Genomic DNA, 26502 nt, shown 5'->3' on the forward strand with positions numbered 1-26502 from the left:
TAATCATTCTAGACTGCTACATCGGGTTTGGCAAATTGGTACAAACTTGGCAACTGGGTCACGACTATTTGAACAGTTCTCATTTGTTTCATACTGTAACTAATGTAGCAGGGTTAGATCTTATGCATCCTCTGTATCAGAGATTGGCAGAGTGTAAGGAAGCTGCTTATAGAAAACGTTGCTGGGTCTGAACGATAATGATGACCTCATCCAGACAGTGATATTTCTTTCAAACATATTAGACACAGCTGCATCAAGGAACAAAAGTGTGTACTCAATTTCCCCTTCTCTAGTTATATTATAGCTTCAGGCTTGAAGCATTAGTATTGAGCTGTAAATTTTGTATACATCTATGAATATGGTCAAGGTATTGAGCTCTAGCTTGAGGGAAAAAAGTTTTATTTTTTGTTGGTGAGAAATGGGCTGGATTTTACAATTGGGTCGAAAATGGCGGCGCGCCCGTGCGGACTGGATCTTGTGGAGCCACCGTGATATTCAGCGCGGCGGCCTATTTAAATGGCCTGGGCGAAGGGCACCCCCCCCCCGCCCCCCCCACCAAATGACGTGGACGGGGTGGGCGGTCTGTGTCCGTCAATGGCGTCAGCCGCCACTGTGCAGGCGCCAAAGCCATTCTTAAAGGGCATCAAGCTCTACGTTGCTATTTAAATTTTTAAAGGGAAATGTGTTATAAAAAATAAAATGTATTGATCTAGACCTTCTCCCACCCTCTCCCAACAACCATACATTTAATTCCTTGCCCTCTCCCCCGCAAAATACTTACCCTGTGCACCTGACCTTCACCCCCCCAAAGTTCACAAAATTTAATCATTACCCCTTCCCACCATCCCTCACACCAATCAGAAGAGTTTGACCCTGCCTCCCACACTGAAATATTTAGCTGCTATCCCCTCCCCACCAGTGTTACACCTCTGATTTCCGGACCACCGGCAACAATATCGGAGTGGAATGGACGACAGGAGTGGGTGTGTCATTAACTCCTTCATTTGCATTTTTTTCAATATGTAAAGTTGGCTCCCGTCGCTGAGCAGGTGGGGTTGGGGGTGGGAGGGCCACCACGAGGCCTCGCCACTGCCAGCAATATGGGCACGGGCCTTCCCGGCATCGGGGAGCGTGGCTGCCCTCTGCCGGAGACATTTTCCACACCTCCCACCAACCCCCACCCACCACAACCTCCGACGTCAGGGAGTGGTAATGGGGGCGGTAAAATCCAGCCCATTATATTCTGAAGGTATTGCTGACTTCTTCCCATCACACAATGAGCATATTTACTGTGCTTCCTGCCGTCGCTCTGATCTTGGGAATTTCATTAACTATGCTTCCAATTTCCACCCACCACTCACCATTACATGGTCCATTTCCGACTCTTCCTTTTGAGACTTTCTGCATCTATGACAAGCTCACCAGACTCCCATATTATCCAAGGTCCCAAACACCTTTTATGCAAATGAGCCATTAAAATGTACTTCCTCCAATCCACTATATTGTATTTGCCACTCACCATGTGCCCTTTCCTTCATTTGGAAGGCCAAACACAGATTATGTGACGGCTTTTTCTGTCTGAACTCCTGGTAGTTTAAATACCCCTCATTGACTTTGATCTCTCCATCTTTGACCTATTTTATTCCAACCAAACTCAATGCAAGCTTCAGTAACTGTACATTCTTCTGGGTACACCTTAGCCCTCTGGTCTACTTTAATACCACCTCTGAATTACAGATGGGTTCAGCTCTGAATTTACAAAGGTATCCATCATTTATCCTGTTCAATTTAATAGATATGGATCATTGTAAAATGGGCAATCAACCTAATTTAAAATGAGAAATGTACATTAAACCAAAGAGAACTAGATTTTAGTTGCATCAGAAATAAAGGTACCAGCTGGTCATGTGTGGAAGTTAACTTCTATCCTAAAAAGTTGTTTGATGGACAAAGTGCTATTGACATGATTCACAGAATTATTCACAGAACACCCTGATACACAATGGACACGATAGTTACTTTCAGAACCCAGCTAGCAGTCTGCTCTTTTCACAGCAATGACTCCTCTAACTTGAAATAAATAACTCGAAATGAGCAACTTTAACTGGTAAGCAATTTTTGCCTCTCCGAGGAGGTTCCATGGCTGTGGAGGGATATAGAGGAGAGGTAGAGAGGAAAATGGGGGAAGAGTTGGAGGGCAAAGAGAGGAAGTGTTTAGTTATAATGTCCTGGCCAGCTGGCCATTGTGACGTGAAATTGTCTTGATGAATCTGTTGCTCTTTTCTTGCCCATCAATTTTCTATGTTTGTGAGACAAAAAGTCTCAAACCAGAAATGTTCCTGCTCCTGTGCAAGTCTGCTGGATCTTCTGGATCATTAAAAACACATTTGCCGCCATTCCTTGTAGAACACCCTGAAATCTATTTTTAAGAATAGATAATTCTTTCAATAGCAGATTGCTGAAACTCTCAAAGTACAGCTCACCTTTCCAACAGACCAGACACAAATACAGTGAAATTTAAAGTTTGCACAAAAGTGTACCTATTTGCTTTCATAGCAAACCATTTAAGCAAGTTAGTGTATGATCAATATAAACATTTCAGTATTTACAATCAAGTATTTCATTTGCTAAAAATCATGCTGTAAGTGTGGCTCTCCCCTCACATTTTTATGCCTCTATTTCTCCTCGCCAAAAAGATTTCAGATTTTTTTTTTTAGAACATTACAGCGCAGTACAGGCCCTTCGGCCCTCGATGTTGCACCGACCTGTAAAACCATCTGACCTACACTATTCCATTTTCATCCATATGTCTATCCAATGACCACTTAAATGCCCTTAAAGTTGGCGAGTCTACTACTGCTGCAGGCAGGGCGTTCCACGCCCCTACTACTCTCTGAGTAAAGAAACTACCTCTGACATCTGTCCTATATCTATCACCCCTCAACTTAAAGCTATGTCCCCTCGTGTTTGCCATCACCATCCAAGGAAAAGGACTCTCACTATCCACCCTATCTAACCCTCTGATTATCTTATATGTCTCTATTAAGTCACCTCTCCTCCTCCTTCTCTCCAACGAAAACAACCTCAAGTCCCTCAGCCTTTCCTCGTAAGACCTTCCCTCCATACCAGGCAACATCCTAGTAAATCTCCTCTGCACCCTTTCCATAGCTTCCACATCCTTCCTATAATGCGGTGACCAGAACTGCACGCAATACTCCAGGTGCAGTCTCACCAGAGTTTTGTACAGCTGCAGCATGACCTCGTGGCTCCGAAACTCGATCCCCCTACTAATAAAAGCTAACACACCATATGCCTTCTTAACAGCCCTATTAACCTGGGTAGCAACCTTCAGGGATTTATGCACCTGGACACCAAGATCTCTCTGTTCATCTACACTACCAAGAATCTTCCCATTAGCCCAGTACTCTGCATTCCTGTTACTCCTTCCAAAGTGAATCACCTCACACTTTTCCGCATTAAACTTCATTTGCCATCTCTCAGCCCAGCTCTGCAGCCTATCTATGTCCCTCTGTACCCTACAACACCCTTCGGCACTATCCACAACACCACCGACCTTAGTGTCATCCGCAAATTTACTAACCCACCCTTCTACACTCTCTTCCAGGTCATTTATAAAAATGACAAACAGCAGTGGCCCCAAAACAGATCTTTGCGGTACACCACTAGTAACTAAACTCCAGGATGAACATTTGCCATCAACCACCACCCTCTGTCTTCTTTCAGCTAGCCAATTTCTGATCCAAAGCTCTAAATCACCTTCAACCCCATACTTCCGTATTTTCTGCAATCGCCTACCGTGGGGAACCTTATCAAACGCCTTACTGAAATCCATATACACCACATCCACTGCTTTACCCTCATCCACCTGTTTGGTCACCTTCTCGAAAAACTCAATAAGGTTTGTGAGGCACGACCTACCCTTCACAAAACCATGCTGACTATCTCTAATGAACTTATTCTTTTCAAGATGATTATAAATCCTGTCTCTTATAACCTTTTCCAACATTTTACCCACAACCGAAGTAAGGCTCACAGGTCTATAATTACCAGGACTGTCTCTACTCCCCTTTTTGAACAAGGGGACAACATTTGCTATCCTCCAGTCTTCCGGCACTATTCCTGTCGACAATGACGACATAAAGATCAAGGACAAAGGCTCTGCAATCTCCTCCCTAGCTTCCCAGACAATCCTAGGATAAATCCCATCTGGCCCAGGGGACTTATCTATTTTCACACTTTCCAAAATTGCTAACACCTCCTCCTTGTGAACCTCAATCCCATCTAGCCTAGTAGCCTGAATCTCAGTATTCTCCTCGACAACATTTTCTTTCTCTACTGTAAATACTGACGAAAAATATTCATTTAACGCTTCCCCTACCTCCTCTGATTCCACACACAACTTCCCACTACTATCCTTGATTGGCCCTAATCTAACTCTAGTCATTCTTTTATTCCTGATATACCTATAGAAAGCCTTAGGGTTTTCCCTGATCCTACCCGCCAATGACTTCTCGTGTCCTCTCCTTGCTCGTCTTAGCTCTCCCTTTAGCTCCTTCCTGGCTAGCTTGTAACTCTCAAGCACCCTAACTGAGCCTTCACGTCTCATCCTAACATAAGCCGCCTTCTTCCTCTTGACAAGCGCTTCAACTTCTTTAGTAAACCACGGCTCCCTCGCTCGACAACTTCCTCCCTGCCTCACAGGTACATACTTATCAAGGACATGCAGTAGCTGCTCCTTGAATAAGCTCCACATTTCGATTGTTCCCATCCCCTGCAGTTTCCTTCCCCATCCTACGCATCCTAAATCTTGCCTAATCGCATCATAATTTCCTTTCCCCCAGCTATAATTTTTGCCCTGCAGTATATACCTGTCCCTGCCCATCGCTAAGGTAAACCTAACCGAATTGTGATCACTATCACCAAAGTGCTCACCTACATCTAAATCTAACACCTGGCCGGGTTCATTACCCAGTACCAAATCCAATGTGGCATCGCCCCTGGTTGGCCTGTCTACATACTGTGTCAGAAAACCCTCCTGCACACACTGGACAAAAACTGACCCATCTAAAGTAAACTTTTGGTCATTTAAGAGTTCCTTCTGTGGTCTAAAACTACAATCTAGTACTCTTCAGTTTTACTTAAAGCTTTTGTATTCCAATATATAGTGGCATTGCTACTGTAATTTGGGTTGCCAAGTTAATCAATTCTGTGTTGCACCACTGCCCTCCAGAGGCAGAAGACACAATTACAGGTCAACACAGGACACCGGAAACTACTCAACACAAGCAATGCCAGAATCATTTGCTTCAATGCGGAATAATTAAAGGCCAAGATGGATAATTATTAAGCTATGAATTATATGTCAGGAATGCAATACGACGAAGTACAACATTTCAATGGCAAAAAAAACAACGTTTTGGTCTGAAGGTCTGCATAACTTCAGAAAGTGAATTAAAATCATTTGTTAATTCATGCCCATAATTAACTGGAGCAAGATGAGCATGCAAAGGGCAACTTTTCAAACTTGCACATTCACAATTAATGCTGTGCTGTTTTGAGCCAAGATCTAGAGACTAATATGTCATGTGTTTTATGAGGTGCCGCAATGGAGACTGCAGTTAAAAGCAACCTATTGAGGGATATTGGGCACAGGACATGCTGAAATTGTTTTTTTTTTATACTGACAGGAATTCAGGAAAAGATGCCAATTACATCCTGCTGTTATATATGGAAGTTGCTGCCAAGTTACTGAATAAGACTGATTATTGCATCTCAAGTAAGCATCTTGCAGTGAAGGACAGTGTTCAGCAACTCAGCATCAACCCTGCGAGGAGTTGAGTCTTCAAAAAGGGCTCCCTCTAGCTGCTGTATCAGTAATGCTTGGCAGGCACCACCAGCTAGTTCAGCTCCAAGTTTCAGCACAATGCTTACTCAGTTAAACCTCCAATGAGCTTACTTACCTCTATAGCTATCCTTAGCACTTCCAGATAACAAAGAAGCCTCTGTTCTGCTTTTACACTTAGTTTACTAATTAAATCAGTTTGAACCCAGATGCAGATTATTCTGGAAATCTGCTAAACCTTCAGCCAATAGTTATTATTATGTCTCTTATATCCCATATCTTCAAATTCTATTTTGGTGCATCTCACTTCAATAGTTATTCTCTCCCAGATTGTTAGTTTGAGTAAAACTATTTCAATAATTCCCATTTTTAAGAACATTACTTTACATAACACCTTTCATTATCTTAGGATGTCCCAAAGTACTTTACAACTAACAAAGTACTTTTCAGATGTAGTCACTGTTGTAACATAGGCAAATGTAACAGGCAATTTGTGTACAACTTCCTGAAAACGACGAGATAAATGACCAGTGTTATGATCCTGTAGTTTTTTTTTTCCTTTCCAGGAAGTATGTGGTGTGCCTTTAAGGTTGTAAAAGGATCTGTACTGCTTTAAGGCAACAAACTCCAGGGACTGTGGTTCCAAGAGTACATTCTTTCGTGACCATAATTCTGTAAGTTTTAAGGTACTTGTGGATAAGGATAAGAGTAGTCCTCAGGTGAAGGTGTTAAATTGGGGGAAGGCTAATTATAACAATATTAGGCAGGAACTGAAGAATTTAGATTGGGGGCGGCTGTTTGAGGGTAAATCAACATCCGACATGTGGGAGTCTTTCAAACGTCAATTGATTAGAATCCAGGACCGGCATGTTCCTGTGAAGATGAAGGATAAGTTTCGGGAACCGTGGATAACGAGAGATATTGTGAGCCTAGTCAAAAATAAAAAGGAAGCATTCATAAGGGCTAGAAGGCTGGGAACAGACAAATCCCTTGAGGAATATAAAGACAGTAGGAAGGAACTTAAGCAAGGAATCGGGAGAGCTAAAAGGAGTTATGAAAAGTCATTGGCAAACAGGATTAAGGAGAATACCAAGGCTTTTTATTCGTATATAAAGAGCAAGAGGGTAACTAGGGAAAGGGTTGGCCCACTCAAGGACAGAGGAGGGAATCTATGCGTGGAGCCAGAGGAAATGGGCGAGGTACTAAATGAGTACTTTGCATCAGTATTCACCAAAGAGAAGGACTTGGTGGCTGATGAGTCTAGGGAAGGGTGTGTAGATAGTCTGGGTCATGTCAATATCAAAAAGGAGGAGGTGTTGGGCGTCTTGAAAAGCATTAAGGTAGATAAGTCCCCAGGGCCTGATGGGATCTACCCCAGAATACTGAGGGAGGCAAGGGAGGAAATTGCTGGGGCCTTGATAGAAATCTTTGCATCCTCATGGCTACAGGTGGGGTCCCAGAGAACTGGAGAATAGCCAATGTTGTTCCTTTGTTTAAGAAGGGTAGCAAGGATAATCCAGGAAATTACAGGCCAGTGAGCCTTACGTCAGTGGTAGGGAAATTATTGGAGAGGATTCTTCGGGACAGGATTTACTCCCATTTGGAAACAAATGGTCTTATTAGCAAGAGGCAGCATGGTTTTGTGAAGTGGAGGTCGTGTCTCACTAACTTGATCGGGTTTTTTGAGTAAGTGACGAAGATGATTGATGAAGGAAGGGCAGTGGATGTTATCTACATGACTTCAGTAAAGCCTTTGACAAGGTCCCTCATGGCAGACTAGTACAAAAGGTGAAGTCACATGGGATCAGAGGTGAGCTGGCAAGATGGATACAGAACTGGCTCGGTCATAGAAGGTAGAGGGTAGCAGTGGAAGGGTGCTTTTCTGAATGGAGGGCTGTGACTAGTGGTGTTCCGCAGGGATCAGTTTTGGGACCTTTGCTCTTTGTAGTATATATAAATGATTTGGAGGAAAATGTAGCTGGTCTGACTACTAAGTTTGCGGACGACACAAAGGTTAGTGGAGTTGCGGATAGTGATGTGGATTGTCAGAGGATACAGCAGGATATAGATTGGTTGGAGACCTGTGCGGAGAAATGGCAGATGGAGTTTAATCCAGACAAATGTGAGGTAATGCATTTTGGAAGGTCTAATGCAGGTGGGAGGTATACAGTAAATGGCAGAACCCTTAGGAGTATTGACAAGCAGAGAGATCTGGGTGTACAGGTCCACAGATCACTGAAAGTGGCAACGCAGGTGGATAAGGTAGTCAAGAAGGCATACGGCATGCTTGCCTTCATCAGTCGGGCATTGAGTATAAAAATTGGCAAGTCATGCTGCAGCTGTACAGAACCTTAGTTAGGCCACACTTGGAATATTACGTACAATTCTGGTCGCCACACTACCAGAAGGACGTGGAGGCTTTGGAGAGGGTACAGAAGAGATTTACCAGGATGTTGCTTGGTCTGGAGGGCATTAGCTATGAGGAGAGGTTGGATAAACTCAGATTATTTTCACTGGAACGACGGAGGTGGAGGGGCGACATGATAGAGGTTTACAAAGTTATGAGTGGCATGGACACAGTGGATAGTCAGAAGCTTTTTCCCAGGGTGGAAGAGTCAGTTACTAGGGGACATAGATTTAAGGTGAGAGGGGCAAAGTTTAGAGGGGAAGTGTGAGGCAAGCTTTTTACACAGAGGGTGGTGAGTGCCTGGAACTTGCTGCCGGGGGAGGTGGTGGAAGCAAGTACGATAGCGACGTTTAAGAGGCATCTTGACAAATACATGAATAGGATGGGAATAGAGGGATACGGACCCCGGAAGTGCAGAAGGTTTTAGTTTAGGCAGGCATCATGATCGGTGCAGGCTTGGAGGGCCGAATGGCCTGTTCCTGTGTTGTACTGTTCTTTGTTCTTTGTATTCTGGTTGCCCCGGGATACAGCCATTCGGAGTACAAGGGCAAAGCTACAATGTTGCCGATTGCTTTTTGAAAACTAACTAAAAACTGGCTTTTGACACAGACAGACAGCTGGACCCGCATGAACCTAACAAAGTTAATTTAAACTGAAGGAAGGTGAATTTTAGACTGATCAATTTTTTACCCATCAAAAATTCTAAAGCCAATTTGATTCATTAAAAAGTGCTTGCAAGTTGTTAATTGCTGAATTAATCGCTGGAGAAGAAAAGCATCACTTCAACTGCTGAACTAGATTATGGACTGTTCTACTGTTGAAGAACCTTCTCCCTCCCCCCATTGGACAGTTGTGAGAACTTCAAGCAACCTTGGAATGTTCCACACTGGAAGATTTCGCTTCGGCAAGAGGGTAAATCTGCAAGGACACTAATTTTTTCTATTTTAAATGTTGTTTATATCTTAGTAATGTTTAAGAATTTAGTTTTTCTAATTAAACAATTAATTTGTTGATCTAAAGACATGTGATTTGGTTTGCCTCATTTGGGGTTTAATAGATGGTCAATTCGGCTGTGGTTTTCTTTAATTTGGAAAGTTTAAAGTGATATGTTAGGCGATCTATGGAAGGCCGACATTGAATCAACAGTGCGTTTCTCCCACCATAATCAGAATTGTATATTTTGATTGGGGGCTTTGTCTTGAGCAGTCAGTCATAACGTATTAATTGGGGGCTCGCTCGTGGTTGAATCATATTTTTATTAAGCGGCTCGTGTCTGTGATCAGTATCAGACTAATTTGGAGGGCTCGCATTTGGGATAATATTAATTACTCATTCTGGGATAACATTTAAATTGGGGTCTCGCGTTTGCCATCATATTTAATTGCTCTCGCATCTGGGATCATAGCAATTGGAAACTTGATCGTTGGGATCTAAATCTAACACCAATTACAAATAAATGAAAGAACCAGGTCTCCTGTAGAATAAGGTACAGTCTATACCATTGTAATGGCATTAGTGGTTACAGCAGAGTTTTTGGGAAAGTAGAATGTTTCCCTGAGTGACTTGATAACTTTAAGAAGGAACAAATTAAAAGAATTGGCAGTGAAATTGGGGTTGGAATTGAAATTAGGTGCCAAAAAAGGAGAGATAATTGACATAATAGCCGAACATCTGGAATTAGTAGAAGATGATGATGATGATGCTGATGAGGGGCAATATGAGGAACTGGAAGGTAGTAGGTCCAAGAGTGTTGCAGTGGCATTGGCTAGGATTCAGTTAGAAATGAAAAAACTTGAAATAGAAAAAGAAACAGCAAAAGCAATAAGAAAACTTGAATTGGAAAAGGAGAAAGAGAGAGCATTTCGGACAGAAAGTGAAAGAGAAGAGAGGGAATTTAAGTTAAAAGAGATGCAACTAAGACAAAAGCTTAGTCTTGAATTCAGGGAAAAATCGGGTCAGGAAGAATTTGAATTTAGGTTAGGACCCAGCGAAACGTTATCTGAATTTATACAGGCTCTTCTTATGTTCGAGGACAGGGACATAGAGGTATTTTTCATATCTTTAGAAAAAAATAGCCAAACAGATGAAATAGCTGAAAGAAAGCTGGACACTGCTTATGCAGGGCAGGTTGGTAGGCAGAGCTCATGAAGTTTATGCCATGCTTCCTGAAGAGGCTTCTGCAGATTATGAGTTGGCAAAAAAAGGTTATTCTTGAGTTAGTCCCTGAAGCTTACCGTCAGAAATTTAGGAACTTATGGAGATTGGCTGGGCAGACATATTTAGAATTTGAGAGGGTGAAGCAAATGAATTTTGACCGTTGGATATGGGCATTGAAGATAGAAACCACATATGAGAACCTTTGAGAATTGATTCTCTTAGAAGAGTTTAAAATCTCCATTCCTTCAGTAGTGAGAACTCATATAGATAAGCTGAAAGTTTTGGAAGCTCGGCAACAGCAGAAATTGCTGATGATTTTGAGCTTGTGAATAAGCCAACCTATTTTGTCCGCCACCTGCATAAACCCGAGTAGGATAGAAAGTTAGAGAGTGAAAGGAAGACAAGTAGCTGAGGACAAGAAGGAACGGCCGGGAATGTCCCAGGATCACCTCCTCAAGTCAGAAAGGAAAATGCTGAGAGTAGAAGTGAGGTTCGCAAGCCGAAGTGTTATCATTGCAACAAAACAGGTCGTCTTTGTTCAGAGTGCTGGAAATTGCGAGGTAAATCCATAGGATTTGTTGGGGTACGCAAAGTTAGTGCAGAGGAAAAGTCTCTGACTGAGCGTATCGCAGACCAGGCTATAGCTTTAACAACAGCTGTGAAACCAGATACTAAAACTAAAAGGAGTGTAGAGGTTAGGAATAAAATACCCAAGAGTTATAATGAATTTCTGTCAAAGGGGCGAGTAACTCCGTATTCTGTAAGTGAGGCAGGAAAACCTATCATTATACTCAGGGATACATGAACAACCCAAACACTCTTGCTGGGGAAAGATATAATGTTTCCACCAGAGAGCACCTTGAGCACTAAAGTTTTAGTTAATGGAATTGGCTTGGAGTATATACCCATACCTTTGTATAATGTATGCCTAGGGAGTGACTTAATGTCTGGGATAGTAACTGTAGGTGTTGTCCACAGTTTTTCAGTAAAGGGAATTGATCTACTCCTAGGAAATGATTTGGCTGGATAAAAAGTATCAGTTTCTCCTATAGTTACAGAGGAACCAAGTGAAATGAAGGAAACGGAGCAATTACAGGGAACAAGTTCCAGGAATAGTTCCTGCGTGTATAGTCACCCGAGTAATGGCTAAACAGGATCCATTGTCAGAGGTAAAAGGGGCACCACAAATAGATAGCCAAGTATCTGAAACCTTATTTTGGGATTTAGATAATCCAAGTGAGATGTTTAACAGATCATCTATCATTGCAGCACAGCAAGCTGATCCAGAGATATACCGAATAGCACAGACGGCTCTGTCAGAAGCTGAGGGGAATGGAGTTCCAGAAGGCTATTATATGGCAAACGGAGTTTTGAGGAGGAAATGGAGATCATCTCATAGACCTGCAAAGACTGGACAGCTGTTGAACAGATAGTGGTACCACCCAAATATCAACAAGGATTATTAAAGTTAGCACACGACATTCCTTCTGCAGGACATAGGGGAATTCAGAAGACCAAATCACGCATAACCCAACATTATTACTGGTCAGGTCTTACAAAGGATGAGAGACAATTTTGCAGGACATGTCATACTTGTCAAATGGTGAGAAAACCACAACCTAGCATAAAACCAGGGGATGAAGTGTTAGTGTTGTTACCATTATAGGGAGAACCATTAAAAGAACGGTTCAGTGGCCCATATGGAGTGATCAAAAGAGTGGGTAAGACATCCCAGATTGCCTGAAGAACCGGCTGTTTCACATCAATATTCTAAAACAATATTACCGCAGGGAGGAGGATAAGCCAATACAGGTACGTCAGGTAATTGGAACTGTTGAGAAGTAAAAGGATAGTGAGGGTAAGGCAGAAGCAGGCCTAGGAGATTCTCAGATTGAAACTCCAACTATCCCATTAGCAAATGCAGAATGGCTAGGAAAATTAAACAATAGGCTTTTACACTTAGAGGCAAAACAGCGTGAAGTCCTAACCAGGGTTTTCACAATGTTTCAAAAAGTTTGTAGGGATAAGCCGGGATGTACAACCTTAGGCACACATGATGTGGGTATAGGGGGGAACCATTCTTTAAAACAACATCCTTGCCACTTAGGTCCAGACAAACCAGCCGAAGTGGAAGTCAGAGGTACAATGCCTGCTGAAGGGCAGTTTCATTGAACCTAGTCAGGACAGTCGGAATTAGCAGGTGGTCTTGATACTTAAACCTGGCGGGTCGGCTCAAACTTGCATAGGCTCTAGAAAAGTCACTGTAGACTCCTGCCCAAATTCTTATTTAAAGGACTGTATGGACAGAGTGGGCAACACAATATGTCTTAAAGAGACAGAGGTGTTGGAGGGATACTGTCAAATTCCTTTGACACCCCAGGGTAAGAAAAAAATCAGCTTCTGTTACACCAGACAGGGTTTTCCAGTGTCAAGTGATGCCACATAGGTTAAGGGGTACGAGAAACTTCTCAGAGAATAGTGAACCCAGTAGTGGTCAGTGTTCCTACCTGTACAGTTCACCTGGCTGAAGGGATGGACAATAGGGACACTTGGAAAGAAAACATGAAACAACTGGAAGACTATGCTTGCAAATTTGAAATGAGTTAATTGCGACAACCTTTGAAAAAATTTAAAGCCAAAAACGTTCTGATGGAGCTTGTTGCTGTAATCTTACCATTTTGGAAGACTCAGCAGAGTGGGGAAAGTTAGAATATTGCGTGCAATTCTGGCCGCCACACTACCAGGACGTGGAGGCTTTGGAGAGGGTACAGAAGAGGTTTACCAGGATGTTGCTTGGTCTGGAGGGCATTAGCTATGAGGAGAGGTTGGATAAACTCGGATTATTTTCACTGGAACGACGGAGGTGGAGGGGTGACATGTTAGAGGTTTACAAAGTTATGAGCGGCATGGACACAGTGGATAGTCAGAAGCTTTTTCCCAGGGTGGAAGAGTCAGTTACTAGGGGACATAGGTTTAAGGTGAAAGGGGTAAAGTTTAGAGGGAATGTGTGAGGCAAGTTTTTTACACAGAGGGTGGTGAGTTTCTGGAACTTACTGCCGGGGGAGGTGGTGGAAGCAGGTACGATAGCGACGTTTAAGAGGCATCTTGACAAATACATGAATAGGATGGGAATAGAGGGATACAGTACCCGGAAGTGCAGAAGGTTTAATTTTAGGCAGGCATCAAGATCGGCTCAGGCTTGGAGGGCCGAATGGCCTGTTCCTGTGCTGTCCTGTTCTTTGTCTTCGCTCGAGTCACTTTAAACAGGCTCCAGAAGCTGGCCGAGCGTGTCTACCCTGAGGCACAGTGTGGCTTTCGAGCAGAGATCCACCATTGACATGCTGTTCTCCCTTCGTCAGCTACATGAGAATTGCCGTGAACAACAGATGCCCCTCTACGTTGCTTTCATTGATCTCACCAAAGCCTTTGACCTAGTCAGCAGACGTGGTCTCTTCAGACTACTAGAAAAGATCGGATGTCCACCAAAGCTACTAAGTATCATCACCTCATTCCATGACAATATGAAAGGCACAATTCAGCATAACGGTGCCTCATCAGACCCCTTTCCTATCCTGAGTGGCGTGAAACAGGGCTGTGTTCTCGAACCTACACTGTTTGGGATCTTCTTCTCCCTGCTGCTCTCACACGCGTTCAAGTCTTCAGAAGAAGGAATTTTCCTCCACACAAGATCAGGTGGCAGGTTGTTCAACCTTGCCCGCCTAAGAGCGAAGACCAAAGTATGGAAAGTCCTCATCAGGGAACTCATCTTTGCTGACGATGCTGCTTTAACATCTCACACTGAAGAGTGTCTGCAGAGTCTCATCGACAGGTTTGCGGCTGCCTGCAACGAATTTGGCCTAACCATCAGCCTCAAGAAAACCAACATCATGGGACAGGACGTCATAAATGCTCCATCCATCAATATTGGCGACCACGCTCTGGAAGTGGTTCAAGAGTTCACCTACCTAGGCTCAACTATCACCAGTAACCAGTCTCTAGATGCAGAAATCAACAAGCGCATGGGAAAGGCTTCCACTGCTATGTCCAGACTGGCCAAGAGGGTGTGGGAAAATGGCGCACTGACACGGAACACAAAAGTCCGAGTGTATCAAGCCGGTGTCCTCAGTACCTTGCTCAATGGCAGCGAGGCCTGGACAACGTATGTTAGCCAAGAGCGATGTCTCAATTCATTCCATCTTCGCTGCCTCCGGAGAATCCTTGGCATCAGGTGGTAGGACCGCATCTCCAACACAGAAGTCCTCGAGGCCAACATCCCCAAGCTTATACACACTACTGAGTCAGCGGCGCTTGAGATAGCTTGGCCATGTGAGCCACATGGAAGATGGCAGGATCCCCAAGGACACATTGTACAGCGAGCTCGCCACTGGTATCAGACTTACCGGCCGTCCATGTCTTCGCTTTAAATACGTCTGCAAACGCGACATGAAGTCCTGTGACATTGATCACAAGTCATGGGAGTCAGTTGCCAGTGATCGCCAGAGCTGGCTGGCAGCCATAAAAGCAGGGCTGAAATGTGGCGAGTCGAAGAGACTTCACAGTTGGTAGGAAAAAAGAGAGAAGCGCAAGGGGAGAGCCAACTGTGTAACAGCCCCGACAACCAATTTTATCTGCAGCACCTGTGGAAGAGTCTGTCACTCTAGTATTGGCCTTTATAGCCACTCCAGGCGCTGCTCCACAAACCACTGAACACCTCCAGGCACTTACCCATTGTCTCCCGAGCCAAGGAGGCCAAAGAAAACTTCTGTAAATGCTGGAGAAAATGTTAGTTTTTTTATGCAAATTTTATTTTTTACACATTGTAATGAAACACATTTCAGGAATGGAGTTTCATTCCGCCAAGAGTGGAGGTATTATGATCCTGTCTTTTTTTTCTTTTCTGGGAAGTATGCGGTGTGCCTTTAAGGCTGGAAAAGGATCAGTACTGTTTTAAGGCAACGAGCTCCAAAACCTGTGCTTCAGAGTGCATTCTGGTTGCCCCAGGATACAGCCATTCAGAAAATAAGGATAAAGATACAATGTTGCTGATAATTTCAAACTGAAGGTAGGTGAATTTTAGACTGATCACTTTTTCACCCCTCAGAAATTCTAAAAGCCAAATTGATTCATTTAAAAGTGTTTGCAAGTTGTGAATTGCTGAATTCATCGCTGGATAAGAAAAGCATCACTTCAACTGCTGAACTAGATTATGGACTATTCGACTGTTGAAGAACCTTTTCTCCCCCCATCGGACAGCTGAGAGAACTTCAAGCAACCTTGGAATGTTCCACACTGGAAGATTTCACTTCGGCAAGAGCGTAAATCTGCAAGGACACTAATTTTTTCTATTTTAAATGTTGTTTATATCTTAGTAATGTTTAAGAATTTAGTTTTTCTAATTAAACAATTAATTTGTTCATCTAAAGAGAGCTGGTTTGGTTCACCTCATTTGGGGGGTTAGTAGATGATCAATTTGACTGTGGTTTTCTTTAATTTGGAAAGTTTAAAGTGATATGTTAGGCAATCTGTGGAAGGACATGACTGAATCAACAGTGCATTTCTCCCACCGCAATCAGTTTCATATATTTTGATTGGAGGCTTTTCTTGAGCAGTCGGTCGTAACACCAGGAAATCTGCTTTAATGGTATTGGTTGAAGTATAAAAACTTTAGACACTGGAAGAATTCCTTTGACACTCTTCAAATAATCATAGAATAGAATCATAGAACGTTTACAGCACAGCAAGTGGCCACTTGGCCCATTGGGTCTCCACTGGCCGAAGAATGAGCCACCCAGCACAATCCCACCGTCCAGCATTTGGTCCGTAGCCCTGCAGGTTACGGCACTAAAAGTGCATATCCAGACACCTTTTATATAATGCCACTGAATTTGTTTATGCCCACTAGGCAGACAAAGCCTCGGTCTAACATCTCATTCTAAAGATGGAATTTTTGACAGTGCAGCACTCTGACAGTAATGCATTGAGGTGTCAGCCTAGAGTTGATAGAAAAACACAAAATACTCCAATTACTTAAATTACCTTTTCTTGCCTCACTTTTTACATTTAAAGTTGATGGACACTGCCCTTCCCCTACTTTGATACACATCAGCTATAAGATCTTGCAATAGTCAAGTTACCATCATTATTGGCTATGTTGTGCTACACTGCAAAGATAATGGAGATGTTTGCACACATCCTGCATTTTGCACAGTGCACTGACAAGTTCAATTCAGCTTCACTTCATCAAAATCAAAATCTCAGTAGCAAAAATCTAAAGCATGGGTGTATTCATGACTCAAATACAAAAGGAGGAAAAAAAGAAATGCATATATTAAAAAATGCACAATTAAGTATAACATTTTTGGTAATCATTTATTTTAACAGTCTTCAGGAGGTCCATAGCAAATTCTGCACATGATTGTTAGTTACATACAATCCTAATTAAATACATTCTTGTGAGCATCCCTGCTATAGTAAGTCTTGGTAAGTTCTATTGAAATTACTTGGAGTAACTCCAGATAACAAATACAATTCCCCACCCCAGGGAGACAAGAGCAGAGAGGGAAGGAAATTATAGAAATTCATTAACCCAGCTACCTGATGCTGTATACTTACAAAATTTACCCAAAAACATTAAGAAAATATCTGTTAAATTTAGATCAAGATATTTTGAACACTTGTTATTGTACATAACATTTCATAGTTAGTTTTCACTAGTGCTAAATTTGCATAGTTTGCCCGTGAAGTTCTCTCCTCACATCTATTCGCTGAATGATTGCATAAGCAAGATGTAGAAACACCTACAAATGATGTAAACAAAGCAAAGATTAAATTGCAGTTCCCTCATAAGTTTAGAGTCATTTTTGGTCAATCATTACATGCTTCCTTACAGAATATTACCAGTGTATACTTGTAGGCAATTAATACAACCAGTATGTACTTTATTTTAGGGCCATGTTGCCATATGAAAAAATAAAATCATTGAGGCCTGAAGATTCCTACAAAAGACATTTTACACATGTTCCCTTTAAAACTTTGTTCAATAAAGCACTTTGGTGACATTGCTAATTACACAGACGACAAGCTGGTATGATTTAAACCAATCAATAGGAACATTTTAAAGGATTTATATAAACCTGATTAGCATGAGCAAATGTGAATATGGACTCTAAATTATATCTGTATATATATTTTTATATAGCTGGTGTGCAACAGATTACAGAATTCCATCATTCTAACTACAATATCTGATTAAAAGGCACAATACCATTAATTTATACGGAAGAAAATATTGGCTGATAAATACAATTATTTGTCAGATGATCACATGGACTGCAATTAAAGTCTGATACAAGGCAGCAAGCTGTTTTCATATTAGTAATCCAGTGGTTTTTAGCACATTTATTCTCCTTGTTGAAATGCATGTACATGCAGTGCATATGGCGAATGCTGCAAGGACAAATGTATTTTATTGCTTTGTAGATGTGGCACTTCATATTATAAGCCCTCCATAACAATGCCAAGTGTTTTCTTGTCTGACATGCATCTTCCCAACAGATTCACAGCCTGTGCAAATAATACATTAGAGTACTATAACTATGTGTGAAGGCATTGTTGGAAAAGGTTTGGCTTTTCAAACAGAAGAATATTGGCAGCTGGTGATTAATGTGTCAGCACAGCCCAGCCCAGCTTAATCAGACCATTCCTCATCATCAAATTCTGATTCTTCAGAATCACTGTATTCAACTGCTATACGTCTAGACAGGATCGTGGCCACGTCATTTCCAACGCGGTCCCGCTTCTCCTCTTGTTCTCGCTGCTCTTCAACTTTACGAAGCTGGAAGCCTATTGAACAAATAAAATAGGTCTGAAACGCTAGGTTCATCCTTTACATTAATAGTTTATCTGGCCGAGTCCTGTTTCCAGCTTTAGATCAAATACTGTGAAATCAACAGCATTTTAATGCTGGAGACAGACAAGATATTAGCATCCTCAAATTCCACTGGAGACAGATTCTGCCAGCATCTCTGCAATCAAATTTCATTCTGTTGTCGACTTTGTCACTATTCTGTACTGACAGCTGTTGCTGTGAAGTCAGACAAAATTGAAAGGGCAATCAAAAATTTTTCAAATCAAAAGAACCCACAAACTATTAGTGATAATAAACTTAAGGGGCTTTGGGACGCCAATGCCAGACCAAATAGAGATTCAGAGACTGCACTTGCAAGCAACAAGCCCTTCAGCACAATCTTCCTAGAGGTGGCCTCCTAACTGGCCTATTAAAGGATGGCAGCTGGGCTCCTGATGCTGCCAGTCCAATCAGAGGGCCTGCAGCTTGATCTGTGGCAACCACACCAGGAAAGGTGGGCACTGCTGAGGCTGGTCGGGGACTCCGAAGGCGCCTCAACACGGAGGCACCCTCCGAGACATGTACTTATATCGGAAATCATGAGAAAAGCTGTTAGGCCCCTCGGAGTGGAGGGGAAAACACTCCGGGTGCATTGTTTGGCTCACACGTGCAGCCTCATCTTCCTGGGGTTCCCCCCTTGGGACATGGAGCCTCCTGCTTGGATGGCCTCTTAGCCTGTCTCAGACAGCCCACCTACATCGAGATTGCAGCCTCCACCACGACAGGGGCAAGCCTCTTAAATCACCTCTAATTGGGGCCTTGATCATCTCAATTGGCTGCCCGCTTCTATGGAGCAGGCAGCCGATCCTGCTCCCCGCCCATTCTGGGACAGTTCTCCAGTGGCAGCAATGTGGCTGGGAGCCATCCTCACTCCAATTTTCCCTGTTCCCCCACCTTCAAAGGGGCCAGAAGAATTCAGCCCAAGTTGTCTGTAGATTTATCTAGATTTTAACATCTCACACTACATTCTTGTACTCAGCTTCACTGTCTGGCAAAACAGTCTCATAGCTACACATCTGCAAGTTTTCCCACTCAGCTAGACAGCAGTTGTGTGAAAAGAGAGCTGGGGGCCTATAGATCCATCTCTACAAGTGACTGATGAAACACGCCATCAGCTAAAACCTGTACTTATTGATTATGCAGAGTTTGTCCATTTACTGCACTTGTCTATAATAACCAGTTAATAAGGTTAATTCAGGTGATTATTAGAGACCAATCTTCTCCTTCCAACCTTCTGTTGCTTCGTTTGTTATATTATAGCTATTGGTACTTTTTCCCTACCTGCCCAACCTCAGCCTTTCCTTACCTCGTCTCCTCAGTGTCATGGCATTGGTTATGCTTCTCCATAAATGTCCTCCCCTCCCAACACAGGATCCCCTCTTGCATGCTCTCCCAGCCTTGATGGCAGCCCCAAAACCCAGGATTCAATCTCCCCTCTGCCATGCAACTTCCTGTCTCTTTCCACTGACAGAGATCTGGGCCCAGCACCAATAACTTCACCCAACACACTAGTACTTTCCAGTAGATGCCGATGGAGCATCGAACCCTGACTTTTGCTTCCCAGGAGCAGTGCATCCAAGTGTATTGCTTCTTTTGATGGCCTGATTGAAATTAGCTGATTCAATACTATTTTGCTGGCTTGCCTGGTCTGCATTACGTAAATAAAACCCACTATCAGGTGAGCAGCTTCGCCCCTTTGAATATTACACACGTATATCTTGAAGTTTACTTTTACTTCATTTTAAATAATACATTTGTTCTGGATTGTAATCACATTTCTTATAACCTAGCCACTGCACAAACTTTACGTCTTCATAATTATATTGCTACTGAAGGATGGTGGATTTGATCAGTATTTTATACTAATAGCATTCAGTGTTAGATTTCTTCCAAAGATAAATTATTTACGCTACATTCTTACTCTTAACTGACCAGGTTAAACCAAAATATTTATAGATACTCTCAAAATGTCCCCTTAAATGAAACAGTATTAAAAAGTACTCTGTAAATCAAAGTTATATACAAATCAATGATCCTTCAGCTATATAGGTGCTCAAGATGTGACAGTAATCTTAACAGTTGTGCACTTGCTGTACGGAGAAAGCCATGGACCTCACCAAAAATAGCCACTGCATTTCACTGCAAGTAGCATATGGTCATTAACTTTATGCAACTGGGCAAGCAAACTGCATCAATTCTATGCTCTCTCTGTATGACTAAACAAAGCAGAAAACCAGCTTTACCTTGCCGAATAGCTGACAGCAAGTCGGTCCTAGCATCACTCACTGGCGGCAAAGCCGCTTTGGATTTTGGCTCCAAAGATGGAGGTGGTGGCACTGGGCCACTGCCAAAGGATAATGGTGGTGGGCCAGGAGGTGGTGGGCCTGGTGGTGGTGGAGGAGGGGGAGGTGGCGGTGGAGGGTCACTTCCTCCTCCAGATGATAGGAATGGCTGCATAGGAGCAGCAGGGAACTGATCAGTTGGAGGAGGTGGAGGAGGAATTGATGGAGCATCAACACTATGGAAATTTTGATTAAACTGAATTGGAGGCATTGAGGGAGGCGGTGGAGGTGCAGCAACAGGAGGTGCATATCCCTCAGGTCCCATGAGTGGTGGTGGCGGTGGTGGAGCTGGTGGTGGAGCTGGTCCGACTCCCACTGGTGGGCCAGGGGGTGGTGCTGGGGGAGGAACGGTTGGGCTGACCAGACTAATCCTCTTAAGGGTTGAAGAATCCTTGTGCGTATCCATGGTGTAACTATAAGAAAAGTAAAAACAATTAGCACAAAAACAAGTTCACATGCATGTACAACAGTTACTAGTTTAACCATCTCACTAACTGTCTTTTCTACAGTGAGCATTAGGAACATTTATTCTACATTCACGGACTTCTACTTTTCTGCAACCTTATAAACCTATAATGAAATGGAGAGTAAAATCACAAACATATACCAAACTTGTTTAAAATTGTTTGGTCCCTGTGGAAATTCCACTGACGTCATTAAGTTTAAGTCATGCTGACGTCACTTTAGTTTATTGCGCTTTGGGAAGCATAAAAACAGGGTGCCATTGATAACTGGAAATATGCAGCAAGTCTGGCAACATCTGTGGAGAGAGAAACAGTTAACATTTCAGGTCGATGCCAGGTTCTGCAGAAAGGTCATCGACCTGAAACATTAACTCTGTTTTTCTCTCTCCACAACAATGTTCCCTCTAAGTTGCACAGACGCTCAGCAACTCGAAAGTCCCTGCGCAGGCTGTGCACAAATGAACCCCTTTACATTTAAAGTGGCCGCACTTAAACAAATCCCCTGCGCACTCCGACGCTGCCAAGCCTGCAGAGTATTTTCAGCACTTATTGTTTTTATTTCAGATTTCTCGCATTCTCAGTATTTTGCTTTTGTGAAGTTATGTGAGCCGGCACTTGAGATCATCTTTTCTGGTCATGCCAAATTTTGAGGTACAGTGACAGCAACGCTCCCATTCCTGGCATAAACATCAAAATATACTTTAAGCACTCAGCAACCTTATGGTGCTGCTCTAGTTAAAACCTTGTAGAGGACCATCAGCCTGATATTTCTACAGTCTGAGAGAGGGGGAACTCTGATATGCTGTAAAGCATGTGTGTGAAATCTTCCAAACCCAACAAAAGGTACATTACTCAGAAACTGGGGTGGGGGGAATGCACGTATCTTATGGAAGCATTCAACTCCAAAAAGTGTTCAGCAATGAGTCATGCGCAGCAAAGGCATGCTGAATGAAAGGAAGAGCTAACCATTTATAATTCTGAGGACCATGAGCCAGAGGGTAAATGAAATTTAGTTAAAACACAACTGGAATGAAGAACTTGAAGCAATCTGCACCACAGCAACAGTAGAGAAGGCCCCAGTTTCACAGTGTAACAAAGAGGTGGTACATCTGGAAGCTAGAGAAGTATAGTACCAAAGTGCTGCCAGAGATTGATTCAAACAGTCTAGTGAATTAAGTGAGACAAAAGAGAAACAAAGAATCAGTCATGAGAGATTGACCAGAGGAGATGGAGGTGAGCTTAAAGAAACAAAGTCGTGAAGATTAATTTAGGAAACCAGCACCAGAGAAAACAGCCCCAAATGCCCTGTAGAAATCCGTGACAACGGAGAAGGTGGAAGGACAGATAGACAGCGTTGGGTCTCATCAGCATGCACGTGGGAAGAAAAAGCACTATATAAATGCAAACGTTGTTGTTGTTCCCCTTCCCTTTTCAATGTTTTGTGCTTGCTCGGTTACATCCCTTAGCCTGGCAAGTCAGAAGCATTACTCCATTCTTGGTACAGCTACTAAGCACTTACATATTCTCTGAAAAGTACCCTCAATTACTCCTGCATTACTGCAATTAGCGTCCCTTCCCTCACCTCTGGTACTGAGGAATTTGCCTGGTGGGAGTAACCCATAGGTCCCCAAACAGTAATTCCATAGTGGTGCACAGTATAAACCAGGTAATACTGGGGGCTTGTAAGAAAAGTACAGAAATAATCATGGGTGATTTAAATATGCATATAGACTGAATTAATCAAATTGGCAAGGGTAGCCTCGAAGGAGAGTTCACTGAATGTATTAGAGATTATTTTTTGGAGCAATATGTTGTGGAACCAACCAGGAAGCAGGCTATTCTAGATTTGGTATTGTGTAATGAGGTGGGATTAATGAATGATCTCAAAGTTAAGGATCCTCTAGGGAAGAGTGATCATAGCATGCTAGAATTTCAAATTCAGTTTGAGGGTGAGAAACTCAAGTTCCATACTAGTGTTCTGGAGTTAAACAAAAGCAATTACATAGGCACGAGGACAGATTTGGCCCTAGTGGACTGGGCAGGAAGGCTAAAAAGTAGGACAGTTGATGAGCAGTGGCAGATGTTTAAGGAGATATTCTACTCCCCCCAACTAAAATATATTCCAGAGAGGAAGAAAGATTGTATGGGGGGGGAGGGGGGGAACATTCATGGCTGAGCAAGGAAGTTAAGGATAACAAAGACAAAAACTAAGGCATACCATATTGCAAAGGCCAATGACAGACTGGCAGATTGGGAAACTTTTAAAGATCAACAAAGGGTTACTAAAAAAAGTAATAAAAGAGCAAAGGTAAATTATGAAAGAAAACCAGCACAAAATATAAAAACAGACAGCAAAAGCTTCTACAAGTATATAAAAGGGAAGAGAGCAGCTAAAGTGAATGTTGGCCCCTTGGAGGATGAGACTGGGGAGTTAATAGAGGGGAACATAGAAATGGCAGAGGTGCTAAATCAGTATTTTGCCTCAACTTTCATGGTGGAGGACACTAGTACCATCCTAATAGTAACAGGTAAAGCAGAGATTATAGAAAGGGAGGAACTTAGAACAATCACCATCACTAGGGAAAAAGTATTGAGCAAACTACTGGGATTGAAGGCAGACAAGTCCCCAAGACCTGATGGCCTATATCCTAGGGTCTTAAAGGAAGTGGCAGCAGAGATAGTGGATCCATTGGTTATAATATTCCAAAATGCCCTGGATGCAGGAAAGGTTCCAGTGGATTGGAAAAAAGCTAATGTAACGCCCTTATTCAAAAAGGGAGGGAGGCGGAAAGTAGGAAACTATAGACCAATTAGGTTAACATCTGTTTTGGGGAAATTGTTAGAATCCATTATTAAGGAAGTAATAACAGGACATTTAGAAAGTCAAAATGCAATCCAGAGTCAGCATGGTTTTATGAAGGGTAAATCGTGTTTGACTAATTTGCTAGAGTTCTTCGAAGATGTAACAAGCAAAGCAGATAGTGGACATCCTGTAGATGTAGTATATCTGGACTTCCAGAAGGCATTTGATAAGGTGCCGCACAAAAGGTTGATCACATGGGGTTAGGTGCAATTTATTAGCTTGGATAGAGGATTGGCTAACCAACAGAAAATCGGGATAAATAGGTCTTTTTTTGGTTGGCAAGATGTAACTAGTGGGGTGCCACAGGGTTCGGTCCTCAGGCCCCAACTATTTACAATCTATATTAATGACTTGGATGCAGGGATAGAAAATACTATAGCCAAATTTGCAGATGACACTAAAATAGGTGGAACAGTAAGTTGCAATAAAGAAATTTACAAATGGATATGGATAGGTTAGGTGAATGGACCAAAATTTGGCAGATGGAGTTGAACATGGATAAGTGTGAGGTTCTCCATTTTGGTCAGAAGAATAGAAAGGCAAATTATCTAAAGAGAGAGAAACGTCAGAGTCCTTCAGTGCAGAGGGATGTGGGTGCCCTCATGCATGAATCGTAGAAAACTAGTATGCAGGTACAGCAGGTAATAAGGAAGGCAAATGGAATTTTGGCATTTATTGCTAAAGGAATAGAGTATAAAAGTAGGGAAGTGTTGCTGCAACTGTACAAGGCATTAGAGAGACCACAGCTGGAGTATTGCATACAGTTTTGATCCCCTTACTTGAGGAGGGATGTAGTTGCATTGGAGGCAGTTCAAAGGAGGTTCACTAGATTCCAGAGATGAGAGTTTTGCCTTATGAAGAGAGGTTGAGCAGTTTAAGCCTTTACTTTCTAGAGTTTAGAAGAATGAGAGAAGATCTAATTGAGGTATATAAGATGATTAAGGGGTTTGACAAAGACGACGTAGAGAGGATGTTTCCTCTTGTGGGGCAATCTAGAACGAAGGGTCATAGTTTTAGGATAAGGAGTAGCAGATTTAAAACAGAGATGAGGAAAAATTACTTCTCTCAAAGGGTCGTGAGTCTGTGGAATTCACTACCCTAGAGAGCGGTGGAAGCCGGGACATAGAGTAAATTTGAGGAGGTGGACAGATTTTTAATTAGTAATGGGTTGAAGAATTATGGAGAATGGGCAGGAAAGTGTAGATGAGGCAAAGATGAGATCAGCCATGATCGTATTGCACGGCGGAGCAGGCTCGAAGGGCTGAATTGTCTACTCGTGCTCCTAGCTCTTATGTTCTTATGATTGTTCTTTTCGAAGTTACTGCCAGCATTATAGGTATTTGATACGGCTACGCCAATATGTTTTGTTGAATGATAATTTTCTTTAGCCCACTGACTGGAGATCTGAATTTATATATATTTTTTAAAAAAGACAAACTGCCAGCAAAGTCATCCTTTCAGCTTAAGATGATCACCTAGTTTGCTATACTGTACCCTACACTGCAAAGGACTGAGGGAGACGAAATGTCTGCATTTCCTAGCAAGGACCAAGACCCAGGAAGATTAAAGGAATTACCTACCTGTTCTTTCAACAAGCAGAGAAATACTGCTAACTGCTATGTTTGAATCATTGAGTGACTGCCATGCAACAAGCCCCTCCCCATCTGTGATTTTAAGCTGGTGTTTTTCTCCACAGCAGAAGAGAAGCAACTAGACTCTGACATGAGCAGACCCCAAGTGGGGGTCCCCCTCTCTCTCTCTATTCCAGCTGGAAAGCTTTCAAATTCTGCCTGTTGACTGACCACCTTTGCATACTTCGGCTACAATCCAAAACCCCGTTGGAGGAAATCATCTGCATAGTTACCTCCAAGAGACTCACCGAACCAGTCATCTACCTCTTCAAACTAAAAGCTCAGAACCACCGAATTTAGCCAAAAGCTAGCCAAATCACCAAACGCCATGGACTGTATACTTTTTTTTTTTTAAATGGTCTCTAACTCAACCGCTCTATCTTTCCCCACTATGTAACCTATTTGTGTGCGTGTAAACCGCCAGAGTGTGTGAGAGTGTGAGAGAGAAAGTTGGCACGTTGTTTATTATTTTATTAGTTCGGTTTAGGTACAATAAAGTTTAAACTTCTTTCTTTGTTAACTTAAGAATGCCTGTCCGATTACTTACTTGCTATGATCATAACAAGAACTAATCAAACACCTACTGAATTGGCCAGTACATTCACTTTAAGAAAGATGTAAACCTGTTGTTGTCAAACAAGGAGAGGGAAAAGAGGAAAGCCCTTCAACTCCTCCTCACTTGACCGGAACAGAAATCTGGTGGCTCACATCTGGGATCAAACCCAAAAACAAACGAGAAATTAGAAGTGGGAAAGCAAATTAGTCCCTCGCAATAATAGGGTGGCACAGTGGTTAGCACCGCAGCCTCACAGCTCCAGCGATCTGGGTTCGGTTCTGGGTACTGCCTGTGTGGAGTTTGCAAGTTCTCC

The 26502-nt window shown here is 42.6% G+C and overlaps 1 protein-coding gene across 2 annotated transcripts in view; it reads right to left on the bottom strand.

The window, feature by feature from the left end:
* Positions 1–16777: 16777 nt before the first annotated feature.
* wasf2 (WASP family member 2) overlaps positions 16778–26502 on the bottom strand; it is a 52480-nt gene continuing 42755 nt past the window's right edge. For both annotated transcript variants that reach the window (XM_068011717.1, XM_068011716.1), the window contains exons 8-9: positions 20577–21088; positions 16778–18269 (exon numbers count right to left, since the gene is read on the bottom strand). In XM_068011717.1, coding sequence (XP_067867818.1) covers positions 18115–18269; positions 20577–21088 — 667 coding nt within the window. In that variant the 3' untranslated portion in view covers positions 16778–18114. The remainder of the gene's footprint in view (positions 18270–20576; positions 21089–26502) is intronic.

Source organism: Heterodontus francisci, chromosome 31 (assembly GCF_036365525.1).
Source record: "Heterodontus francisci isolate sHetFra1 chromosome 31, sHetFra1.hap1, whole genome shotgun sequence".
NCBI lineage: Eukaryota > Metazoa > Chordata > Chondrichthyes > Heterodontiformes > Heterodontidae > Heterodontus > Heterodontus francisci.